Here is a 13,368-nt window from a genome sequence, read left to right as displayed (position 1 = left end):
TTCTAGTTAAAATGTAACTAAGTGTCCATTCAGTCTGTTGAGGATGCAGCAGGTTGTGGAAAGAAAAAGCATGTTATAGAAGGTATTGAATAAGGACAAGGAAGGAGAGCTTGGGAGACTGGAAATGGGAAACGTGAGAGAGAGGAATTGCAGGCAATTAAGCAAAATATGTACATGGAGACTAAAATAGAGCTAGAAAGATGCTGCTATCCTTTTTGATCAAACAGATGCTTTCAGTAAATAAGGAGAGTGGTAGTGGAATCAGTATCCTTATCAATAATAGGAATGAGATCAGAAACCAGATGCAGGGCTGAGATATGACAGATACAAAGGCTGAGAAAAAGATTGGTCAGAGTGATGAATAGGAGAGTGATCAGTTCTGGCTCCTCTAAGCATTTGGGAAAAGCAGCTTGTGTTGAGCTCATGTACAGCTCCCCAAATTACTGGATATTTTACATTAATCTCTCATGTCTTAGTCTTCTATTTCTAAAAAGGAGATAATAATATCTGCTCAGTTCACAGGAACACTGTAAAAATAAATGTATTAATGTTCATGAAGCACTTAGATGCTGTAATGATGAGCACCATAAAAGGCTTTTGAGGAAATTAATTTTGTCCTCAGAGTAGCTTTTGAATAGTCTGAATTAATGAAGGCAGGGGGCTGTGCACTGAACAATAGAAAATAAAACACTGTTCAGTAAGTGCACAGTAATTCTTCTGTGACCTGAAAGAGTCTAGTGTCTCTAATATAAAATAAAAAGAAAAAAAAAAAAAAAGGAAAAAAAGAAAAAAAACCAGAAAAAACCAAATGTGTGTTGTGTGACAATTCTATATTTCAGGACTCCAGCATTCAAGACAAAATTCAGACTGTATAGACAATGATGAATCCCTCATCCTATAGTTTGGATATTTGACCTTGCAACTCTAATAAAATTTACTTTAAGATTTAATGTGTAGCTAGACACACAGTATATAAATTTCTGATATAATGCATTTTGTTTTAATTAGTGTGGTAGGTATGTGGGTGGGCTCAGGATTTACATATTTATAGAATCCTGAGGACATTTTTACATGTTTCCATGCTTGATGAGATATAGGGCTGAAACCTAATTAAAAGGTTTGTTTGGGGGAATTATTTTTTTAGCTTTGTGTGTATGTGTTTGTATATGGAGACAGATTACAGTACATTTTATAGAAAGAATTTGCTTCTTTATAGATATATATATACCATGTCTTATGAAAACAATTTCTAATATGTGACATTTAAAACCAGAGTAGAAGAAATTATAAACTGCTAGATGCTGATGGCAGAATGAAAAAAACTACCCAATCTCACAGGATTTAAAACTATAATGTTACAAAACTTGACACTATCATCATATGGGGGTTATCTGCAAAGTCTTTTGATGTTATCATCATCACTGGTCAGTATTTATTTTTGGAAATTATTTTTTTTTTCAAAATAATTACAAGAAATGACAAACAAATCAACATTTATATTGCCATGTTCACAATTTTGAATGCAAAAGGCTATAAATAAAATATATATTTATTCAGTTGAGAATACAACTTCCATGTTGACTAAACTTCCCATCTTGGCAGCTATAGGTCATTTAATTAAGAGTTCTACTGTGAACACTAGTGAAAATACCAAGAGGGACAAAAGACAAATTGGTCTTGCAATTGCACATTGTTGTGAAGTTTAGTCACTGAAGTACTAAATTTCATGAATGGAACTGATGGATGTTGGGACTAGTTTAAGTCTGGATTTACTCTTACATTCTTGTCTTCTCCCATTCCCAAACTAAATGAAACTTTCTGTTACTGGTACCTCATGCTTCATGTGGAAACAGATGTGTAAGCTGCTTTGTCCTTATAGAAAACTGAACAAAGGTGACCACTGAAGTTGGGGTCGTATGTAGATAAACTTTAATTCTATCCCACTGTCTTTTATTTTTGATTTTTAGTAATCTAAGTAAAGGATTTATTTGTATTCTTTTTCATTTCCTTTGCCAGGCTAACACAACTTGACTTCTAATTCTCATTTTATCCATGTGTTTCACAACCTTACATATGTTTTCTTTGATGATCAATCTCCTTTATTCATTGTAGGTTTCTATTCATAATAACACTTATAACACTACTAACACTTCTTCAGTGTTATTAACTCAGACAGAATACTAATATACTTTTTCCTAGAAGTTTTCCTCCCTGGGTTCCAAAGTATCATCAAAAGTGACTCCACTGCTTTTAGAGAGTACATTTCCTAAATCAGCTTAAATGCCCTGTCCACTTCTCTCTTCTTCCCTCCCAGTCATGAGCTGCTCTTTCCTTTGTACTATCACAAGTCCCTGTGCCCCTGAACTTTTAAACAGAAGAATAACCAGTCAGACCACTTTACTTTTCAATGAGACCAGCAGCCTGATTTGTTTCTCAGAAAAGCCGTAATACATCTGTGTCGGGATAAAGGAGGGAGAAAAATGGGAGCAGGAATGTCATGGTAGCACTACAAATACCATGCAAGAAATTTCAAGTAAAACTTTTCATTTGAAAGAATTTACAATAGTGGTCACCACTATGTGCCACACATGGAAGGGTCTAAGTAGAGAGGTGACACAGTAATTTGCAAAAGTCAGTCTGAGCTAGAAATTGTGAGGGAAATTTACAAAGTATTGTCTGGTCTTGGCACAAAATTCTCCTTCATCCTTTTAAAATTTCTCCTGTTTAGTAATGCCGCTGTTAATTACTGTCATCTATATTTAAATGCCAAGTGTAATGATTCATTAGTATGATAGATTATATTGTGAAGGATAGGTGAGATAGGTTATGGGCAGGTTAAACACCAGCCTCCCAGTCCTGCAGAGAAATGCACAGTGCTGAAATGAGAAGTCAGTAGATGTACTATGCATCTTTAAATGATTGCAGTAATTACATTTCAAACTGTGTCTCTCTTCATGACTGACTTCTATTAATTCTTCCAAAGAACAAGAAATATAAAATGTATTGTGTGAAGTGCATTTTCAGAGTAAAAGACTAAGCAGAACTTACACTTCAGAATACTTTTTTGGCTTCAAAACTTATGTAACAATAAATGAACTTGACAAGATTAATAAATCTCATTTCTACTTAAATAGCTGGAAATAATCATAACTTTTTTGGTGTTTGATGGATATGAGGATCAATGAGACTGACGTTATCCCTATGTGCAATTCAAATGGAATGAGACAATAAATGTTGCTCAATGGGGTACATCCAGAGCTGATACCCCTTTCTGAAGCTAGTAATTTATCCTAGTAAGTACCAAATCTGCTCTGTATTGATGTATGATCCCTAATCAGGGGTCTGACCTCAACTTTTCACACTGCCTTCATTCTAGTGCTGTCATGCAAATCAATAAATGTTAATTTTAATTAAGAATAAAAGTTTTGCTGTATTAGATCTTCCTGAGTTTTGTTTCTCTGTGTTGTCAAAATGTCCCTCTCAGGCTGAGGTGATATATGATTTCACTACAGAAAACTCAAGAGAATGAAGTTAAGGAATGAGTGAGTTGTTTCTAAGGGCAAAGAGGAAACAACTTATTTTGGGAGAAAAAGGAAAGTCTTATATTTTTGCCTTTCAGACAAAAATTTTGTCTATACTAATATAGTGAAAGGTATAAAGGAATAATCTCCTGCACTGGATTATCATCACAGATAGTGTCACTGTGTTGGAAGAGTACCTGGGATTCTTTGGTGGGACCACAGCCTTCTCCAAGACAATTCTTGTCACAGTTTGGGTGTTAGTAGAATTGACTAGGGGGCATTTTCAAAAGGGAATTTAGAAGTACTTGGTGTCTTGGAAGGTAAATCAATTTAGAATTATGGATGTGGACCTTTACCTATGATTTGCTCTCAGTGCTAGGGAATGCTTACTTTACTAGCACAAAGAGCCCCTTTTAGAACTGACAGGATACTGTTTTGAGACAACAAAGATGAGAAGATGAAAGAATTTTTCCACTCTCCTCCTGTCTTTGTGAAAGAAAGCACCTGCTTTTGTAGATAGGAAAGGATTGGGTTTGCTCTTCAAAGTGTTCTAATGGAGAGGCAAGGTCTTGAAATGCTGATGTAGAAATGGAAAAATGGAAATTGACTGCAATTTTCAGACAGTTTCAAAAGCAGAATGGAAGGGAGAGAAACATAGAGAAGTCTATCCGAGCTGATCCCACACTATTACAGACAGGCTGCTGTTGATAGGGTCAGGAGACCATTTCCAAAGGCATGCTGTGAGTGGGGAGCTCCAGGAAACAAGTTGCTTTTTTTTTGACAAACCTTTCGCTGGACACCACTCCTGAATACAGCTGAACTCCCAGAGGGTTTACTGTTTGGCAATACTCAATGATTTGTTTGGAAATTTGAACGACACAAAATTCATTGGTTTTGCCATTCTTTCAGAAAGAGTGGGTGCTGTCTTTACCATTTAACATGACCTGCTTATTTTACTGATTTCACCATACTTGTTTTCAGACTTGGATTCTGAAATCGATTGTCACTATGAAAAATGACGTTGGAGGCAAAATTTCATTGAAGATTCACCATAGCCACAACAGAGAATAAAGATATGTAATTTCCAACAGGAAAGTTTTGAGAAATGCTGCTTAAAATGAGTTCTGCTATTTTTTTATTCCTAAAGTTTATCATTCTAAGGTATTTATTCACTTTAAGAAGAAAGAATCAAGAAATGAATGGCAGAAGGCTTAATTAAACCCATTATTTGTCTGTCACGATGACACTGGCAACAAATCCACACAGATTGTTTCGAATCTTGCTTCAGGAAGCCTTATGTTTAACAACAACAAAGAGTTTAAGCATGTGCTGAATTTTAAGGATGTACATCATCCCACCAGCTTCAAAAGGATTATGCAGATACTTTAAGATGAAATGCCTTTTTAGACTAGAGCCAAAGTTCTCAGCATTTTGCACCACTTATATAAGCCGAATATTTCACTAAACAAAAAGTATCACCACAGCTAAAACTCAAACAATTTCATTTTCCGGACTTCTACGTTGACTGAAAACATAATTTTTTTCAACATTTTTATATGAAAAAATATATATTTCAGTTAATGAATTTCCTGAACCTCTTAAGTAAAGAAAGGGCTAGATTTGCAGAATTTTAAAGTAGATATGTGCAAATGGTTTGAACATTTATGTAGGAAACTGGAAAGAACAGCTGAAACTGTTGGTAGAGTTTGACAAATTCACATTAATTTCAAATTCACTGACTGATACTCTTAAATTAATAAATTATTCATTAATAAAATGCAAACAGTTATACAAAAAAATTACTTTTTTTGGCATTTACACATGGTTTTCAGGTACCGTTAAAGCATATATTTTCTGAGGAGAGCATATTGAGATAGTGAAGAAAAAATCCAAATATATTCTAGTGCAAGTCACTCTTGTAGGTGTAGCTATTCTTAACTGACATAGTAACATTCTTCACACAGCTGTGATGCTTTCAGAGCAAAGCAGTCACACACTTAAAAGTTTATTACAGGATGATGAAGGGCACTTTTGAAACTGAAAGTATAACAGCCTGCATTTTCATTTCTTTTCTCACTTCAGTTTTCACCTTTCATTTATAGTACCTAAAACTGTTTAGATTGATATGATTTTGAAGTAAATGCTGCTATTGTAATGCTATTTTGTAATTCTGCATCTTCTGGAATAAACACAAGAAACAAGGGCATTTCTCAAGTCTAAAGGGTTTAAATAAATCTTCTCTTAACAAATTAATTCTAGGAAATTATGATATATACCAAATAAGGTGTCCAGGGAGCATGGTTTGCAGGACAGAAACATAAGTGATTAAAATAATTTCTTGGTAGGTGAAGTCAATTAAAAGGTTGACAAAAGTGTGCTGTGATAGAATGGGCAGTGTGCAGGCTGTCTCCTCAGGAAACTATTGAATTATATGTCTGCAGCATGGGTGACTTCTTATTCTGTACACCATTGGTCAGTCATTGTTGATCATCCATTGGAAAAGGACATTTAAATTAAATCTAATTAATACCCTTCTCTACAGATTAAAGGGAATAAAACAGATTTAGTAAAAGAGAAAAGAAAATGATGCAAAGAAGTCAGTGACAATTGGTTTAATAAAATTGCAGTGAGGAGTTCCATAAATGACATAGATGTTTTCCCCTACCACTTTTGGGTTTCAGCCCAGGCTGTAAATATCACTGAGATGCTAGGCTTGTGAAAGGATGAATAATCCACAGATAAAGGAAAGCAATTTTGTTTTGTGACCTAATGGAATATAGAGATTGTACATGTGGCAAAGGTAAGCACATAATACATCTGCCATTGTAGCCAAAGTTATTAGGACACTGCTCCAAAGAGAAGCTGTGGAACCACATACAAGAATATGCAGTTGTTTTGCAGTAAGGCTGATAGACCTAGTCAAGCTGAAATCTTTTCTCAATTATGCATCAAGTTTTGCTTTTATTGAAAAAATATACTTCTAATTTCATTTACAGTATGCAATAGTTTTCTTTTGTTGGTTTTTTTGCTTGCTTTCTAAAAATAGCATAAAGCTGCATGACCTTGGGCATGAGACATCATAGGAAGTGCAAAGAAAAAAAAATTATTGAGTTTAAATCTTCATAAGTATTTGCTGTGGTAAAGTTTCAAGCAGACCTTTAACTGCACATAACTGGTCTTCCAATTTTGCTCCATAAAAATAACCAGTGATAGAGTGGGCTATTCCAAGTATTATAACTCTAAACGTATACAGAGCAATGTTCATTTTATATCTCTTTTTCTTTCAAATCCAAAGACGTGATATAATATCTCAGAGTGTTTCCTATTTTAACTGTGCACACATATGCAAATAATACAGCACATAAACATTTATATTTGCAATGCATCACCAGTGCTGAATTACATGATAACCATAGCAACGGGGCTTTTGGCCATGGAACTGGGAGAGAACTAGGAGCTAGTATCATAAGCATGCTCTCCTTTTTCGGGTTTTGTGGTGTTTTTGCATAGGCACCTTGGAGTACACAATTTGTTTGTTATATAAAAAAAAAGGCCTTGGCTAATGGTCCCTGCTCCATTTTGAGCTGCATGCAATTTCTCTTTTTAATTAGAAGAACAGCTTTCAAGTCTCAAAGATGTAACTATTTTCCACAGTGGTACAACTAATTGTTTGAATTGCATTCAAACAACTACATGAACTTAATTTTTGGGGTTTTCTTTCTTGTGAAAGTGGTAAGTTTCTAAGATTTTGGAATCAACATTTGTGGTTTTCAGCAACAAAAAGGAAAATGAAGGCCATTATGTGTAGCTCTGTATCTCATAGCCAGAAATGGCTTTGTTTTTCCTTGGCATTATAAATTATCCTTCAAGCCATTCGATCCCAGTAAAACGGTAGAGCACCAACTACTTTAATGACTTAAAGGTTAGGGCATTTCCTAAAAAATCTACTCTGATGCTCTACTTTCTGTCTTACTGAAATCAACCAGACACATGCAGGCCAGTTGTTAACAAGAAATATTTCCCCATAAAGGTGATGAGGCACTGGAAGAGGTGGCCCTTGGATCTGACTTAACTTTTCAGTGATACAAGCTTGTGGTATGTTAGTATGAGCTTACAGTGTAGTGATATCATTAAACTTGAATTAATTCAAACAATATCAAAATCTGAGATGCTGCATAATGCAAATATTATTTCAACATGAGCACCAACTATTTAAGATCAGGGAATTGAAGGAGCGGTAAAACAGGATTGGAAGAAAGAGTACCATGCCACATAGAAATTAGGCTACAAATACACATTGAACTTGAAATTGCTCTTGTGAACAAGTTTCTCACAAATTTCTAAAAGAGCTTCAATCAGTTATTACTCAAACATTTAAAAAATAGTTTTGTATCCTTATAACTACTTTTTCTCTGATGCAAGTCCTGCAGCATTATTTACTACACTTCAGCATTTGCAAATAGCATTCTGCCATTAAATTTTCCTAAGAAACTTACACAAGAATTTCCAAATACTTTATCGAGCAGAAATTACATTCCAGACAATAAAATTTAATAATTTTGATATATGCAGAGGTAAGTGTGTAAGATAATGCAAACTTAAAACTCAAATTAAAATAAACCCACTAAACTAAATCTCTTCTTTCTTTTTTTTTTCCCTCACTTTATCTAAATTGATTTCATTGATTGATTTCGTTGTAGCATGTAATAATATGGGGCTCTGAATGAACTATTGGATGTGGATGTATCTACTGAAACTCATTGGTCTTCAGTTGTTTGAGCATCAGCTCTCACTTTCCCTTTTTTTTTTTTTTTTTCAATTGGAGGTTAAATAGCCACCTCTTAGCTCTACTCTTGAGCTGGGAAGAGAAATCTGAGGTTCTGACAGTGGAACCATGTAGTTTTACCAGTGGTTGGGTTCTCTAACCAAGAGATTTGTTGTAGTATGTCACTGACATACTACAACAAATTTTTACCAATTTTTTGGTAAAAATTTGTTGTAGTATGTCAGTACCATTTTTACTACAACAAAGTTTTACCAGTGGTTGGGTTCTCTAACCAAGAGATTTGTTGTAGTATGTCACTGACATAGTTTATGAAAAATCCTTTACTTAGGAATTTTCCTCTCCTGAGAGCTGAGAAGCCTCAGGAACAAACTGTAAACAATTCTTATCTGCTGCTGTGGAATGCGACGGGAAGGTCTGTGATTGGCCCTGTCGGACTGTTTCCAGTTAGGGGCCTATCACAGGACACCTGTCCAGTGTCTCGGGCGGAGAAGACCTCAGTTTACACATTCTTTTCTATTCTTAGGATAACCTTGGTAGTGAAATCTCTAGCTTTATTCTTTTAGTATAGTTTTTATATCTTATATATCATATAATAATAAATCAAGCCTTCTGATGCATGGAGTCAACTTTCTCGTCTCTTCCCTCATCCTGGGACCCCAGAAAACCATGTAACAGTAGGATAGTTTTCTTGTCTAAAAGATAAAATCCATCAGAATTTTCTCAGAAGCTACCTTTAAGACTGAAGTCCAGTAATACCATGATACTTTTGTGGTGCTTAGAGTTTTAAACACGCTTCCCTGGCATGAGCAAACTTCAACAAATGTCATTATTCTCCCCAACTCAGAAGTAGGTGGATAGCCCCATGATCTCCTAACAAACACCTTGATGGAATATGCTGCAGATTAGAACTAAGCAATAAATTAAAGAGGTATGACTTGACCAGGGAGGGGTGGATTAAGGGAAGATCAAACCTCACTGCTGAGTTCTTGGCAGCACCAGATGTGTTAGTAGACATGCAGATGGTGACTTCTCCTTAAACTCATTTATCCAGCTGTGGCTGTATGAAGATCTACCTCATATTTCACGGTATTGCCTTATTTTCAGCAGGATCTGAGAAACTAGGATGGAGTTCTTTTTGCACTCCTCTTCTTAAAAACCACTCATGGTGGGATTTATCAAGATAAAGCAATAAAATGATGTTGTATTTCTTCCTGCAAAGTGCTGAGGGGAAGTTAGGGTTGAAGAGAAATCCTGGCCTTGTTTTTCTTGCTAGTATGCTTGAAATAGACCATGCTATTGATTGACCATAGTGTTTACTTGGGACCACGAAATATTGATAGCTTCTGAAAAGTGTATTGTAGTGAATGATTACAAAAGCTAAGACATTTTTGGTTTCCATTAACGACTATAAAAACCCCTTCATTTTTATATTGTATGAAAGTATATGTATGTGTATGAAAGGATATGTATGCAAAAAACAAGAACATAAACCATATATATTTACATACATATACACATAAAAAGAAGTAGTTAAGGTGCATTCAACAGATATATAGGCACTTTATCTCATTCAATTCCTAAGTTTACAGTTCTTTCTTTCCTGCTCAGAGAGTGTGGCAGAATGACAGATGTTTCAGGAAACCAGCAATGAGTGAAATATATCACTGCAGAGTATTCAAGTATGCCATTAAAGTACAGCATTTGGGATGATGCACTAGAGGTATTTTCCCTGATGATTCTATTTTAAAAGTAACAAGTCTACAGAAAATCACTCTTTTCCACTAAGTATTTTATTTCTAATTTTGAGACTCTAGCTCAACAATGTCAGTGTCACTTGTATAACATATTCAAATTAAAATTTAATGCCTTATCAAGCAATCTAAAGGACTGATTTATCAATATTTTAAAAAATGTTACTCACATGCAAACTGAAGAACAGCCTCTCTGCTTAAAATACTGCCAAACATGTTGGTAGTTAAACATTGGTACTGTCCAGAATCTTTCATTTCACTGGGGTTGCTGATGATCAAACTTCCTTCTATTAAACTGAAGCGATAATCACTTTCAATGTCGATTTCAGTTCCATTTCGAAGCCATCTTAATGGGAAAAAAACAAAAAAACCCCACTCAAAACCTCAAACATTTAATAGCCAAGTGAAGGTATCAAGCTTAGGACACAGAATCTGACAGCTCCAGTTGTAATTACAGCTATTCAAAGATATCCTGTGCAGGGACACATTAATCTGGCAAAACTTGTAAGCAAAAACCACAAGCAAAACCTGATATTCAGCCTTTGAAGAAAAAGGATATTCTTTGTTTTGCCTATGCTGAATTAAAATAATAATCTCTTTTTTTTTTTCTTCTTTTTTTCCCCTCAAAAACCAAATTTTCGCAGAGGTTTAGGACTTGAAAACTGCATAGCAGATGCATCCTTTATGTCAAAAATGGAAATTTTACTATGCTTATGATAATCAAAGTTTTAATTCATATTCTATCATTAAAGCCTTTGGCCCAGCTGAGCTTACAGGTACTGCACTGCATACAAACAAGGAAAGGTTTTTCCATTCTTTCAGCATTGGATCTTCTCAGCCCAAGAAACAGAAACACCTCATTTAAGTAAAGAAGAAAGAGGAGCAAGACCTGTGAAGAGCAGGAGGTAGATTGATGTACATAGCTGTTATGCAGTATAGGATTTTGGCAATAGACAAAGGTAAAATAATATCATCTGAATCAGGACACGCAAAATTCAGACTGGAACAGAAGACTGGAATTACCTGCTGGGTGGCCAAGCTACTAGGTACATGGGAACTAAGAACAAATAAACAGTCTGAATAAAGAATGCTGAGTTAGGGAGGTATTTGGAAATGAAATAATAAGACTAAGCAGTAAATTCAAGGATAGGAGTGAAGATAAGTTGGAAAAGGCCAGGCTGTAGGAAACATTGAAAGTAGCCCAAGTGATGTGAATTTTTGAATGATTCCTGAATAAACATTTATTTTTATAAGGTTTGAGAAGAAATCTAAGAGTCTCATAATTTTTCAGTGGTGCAAGCGGTTTGATAGGTTGTGTTTCCCTCCTGTCCCAGATATTGTCTGCCAAAAAGCCTCAGCCTCCTGTACATCTCAAAAGACTGAAGCAACAAACCCTGGAATAGTCCACTGGCTGCAAGAGAAAATATTTTGTGTGGTAGAATAATCGACTTCAGCAGTCTGGAATAACCTCTCATATGTGTGTGTTTGCAGTTTCTGAATAAAAGAAAAACATCCACATATGAGGACTTTTAGATTTTCTTTTTTGTCAAAGTGTAATTACATGAAATTGTAAGAAGAATGCAAAGAAGAGATAAGCAGTGTAAACAGATAGGGTACAATTATTATAATGCACAGATATTTCTTTCATTACTCTTTTGCTGTCATTCTGCAGCTTCAAAGTTGGCTTGGGAAATTTCCAGGAACTTGCAAGCTTTGCCAGAGATCAGCAAAGACTGGAAGAACTTGGCAACATTTAGACTCCAGAGACAGCTTTAACAAAGCAAAATAATTATTAATTCACTCTATCTTGTTAACATTCATGGTGAATAGGGTACAGAGAGCAGAATTCAGCTGCAGTGGTGGTGAATATTTCTTAATCCAAGGGTCAGAATTGTCAGAATTTGAATGAGTGGTGAATCTCCTATTTATCCCTTTTTTTCGCAATTGGACTTTTGATTGCAAAGCCCCTCTGCTTCACTGAATGTTAGAAATGAAACAGCATTGAAAATTTATTTACATTTTAAAGGAGAGCAGGAGAAGTTTGCTAGGATTAACTACGTTTTTAAATAGATAACATACCTAGATGAGGTAAATAAGAAAGGAATTTTTAATCTGAACAAGTGATTAGTTTATTTTTTGAATGAAAACATAACAAAAGTTAAGTTTTTATACATATATCCTTGTCTATATATGTGAAAAAAATGCAAAAGTAATTGATCTTGAATGGAAATTTGAGGGGAAAAGAAAAAAAAATCATGTTTTGCCATTTCCAAATGAGAATGCCATAAAATTCAGTTAAACCAGATTTTTTTCCTTTAGTTCTGTTTTCAGCTAAGTTCAATGAAAAGAAAATGTTCTTTGAATTCTACCAGAAAATGGATCTTGATAGCAACCCGCCTCTATATCTTGGGGTCCATCCTGAGGGATTGTATTCCCCTCATATAAGCTATGCACATTACAGGGAAAGAAACACTGAATTAGGTGACTTTTTTCCTAGGTAACATGACTGATCTGGAAGAACAGAACCCAAAATATAACACTTCCAAGGTCATGGATTGTTAGGAAATCTGAGATGCATTTTTTCTTGAAGAAAACAGACAGATGACATTTCAAATTACTATAATCTGGTTTAAACAGACAAAAAATAATTTTTAAAAATATTTTTCAGTGGCAGTAAATGATACTGACAAAACAATTACTACCCAGCTTATGTGTGTCCTAAGTAAAGGAGTCCACGGAGTGTTTCACAATCAGTGAAAGCCGTGTAGTTAAGTGGCATCTCAGGGAATTCAACACCTGCTTGTAGCTCAGTAACTCTGCTGACCTGTGAGATCCCAAAGGAAGTTTGTGAATGTCTGTATTCATCATCAAAGGAATTGCAGTTATCATCTTCATTGTACTGCCCCTGACTTGTGATGATTTGCAGAAATGCTAAGCAAACAGAATCAGTTTATCTCAGAGAATTATTCCCTAAAACTATGCATCAAAATACATTAATGAATGAAAGTCAATTAATTAAAACCTGTTATTTCAGGATAGTGTTTGGACAAGGGGAAAAAAAGTTTTTTGAAAGGAAGAACATCTGAAATTATGTGAACATTCTCCATTCCATTAAAACAAAGTCATTTCCAAGACAAAAAAAAAAAAAATTGTAAACAGGTTATGAATACTGGGGCACAAATTACATAGACTAATGAAATGATTTTTTAAATGACAGAGATAACTTAACATTGAAATTTTTGAGTGCTTTACATATTCCTTTAATATAAATTATATAAATGCATACTGTGTTTTGACTTTGGCCAAAAAT

At 34.8% G+C, this 13,368-nt stretch overlaps 1 protein-coding gene across 1 annotated transcript in view; it reads right to left on the bottom strand.

Annotated features, from left to right (window-relative positions):
• The window catches only part of CNTN5 (contactin 5), a 315,435-nt gene that overhangs the window by 211,058 nt on the left and 91,009 nt on the right, over window positions 1-13,368 (bottom strand). The window contains exon 4 of the mRNA XM_030234928.2: window positions 10,229-10,404. Coding sequence (XP_030090788.1) covers window positions 10,229-10,404 — 176 coding nt within the window. The remainder of the gene's footprint in view (window positions 1-10,228; window positions 10,405-13,368) is intronic.

Source organism: Serinus canaria, chromosome 1, assembly GCF_022539315.1.
Source record: "Serinus canaria isolate serCan28SL12 chromosome 1, serCan2020, whole genome shotgun sequence".
Classification (NCBI taxonomy): domain Eukaryota; kingdom Metazoa; phylum Chordata; class Aves; order Passeriformes; family Fringillidae; genus Serinus; species Serinus canaria.
The sequence above is the reverse complement of the archived record's forward strand: the minus strand, read 5'-3'. Positions and strand labels throughout refer to the sequence as shown.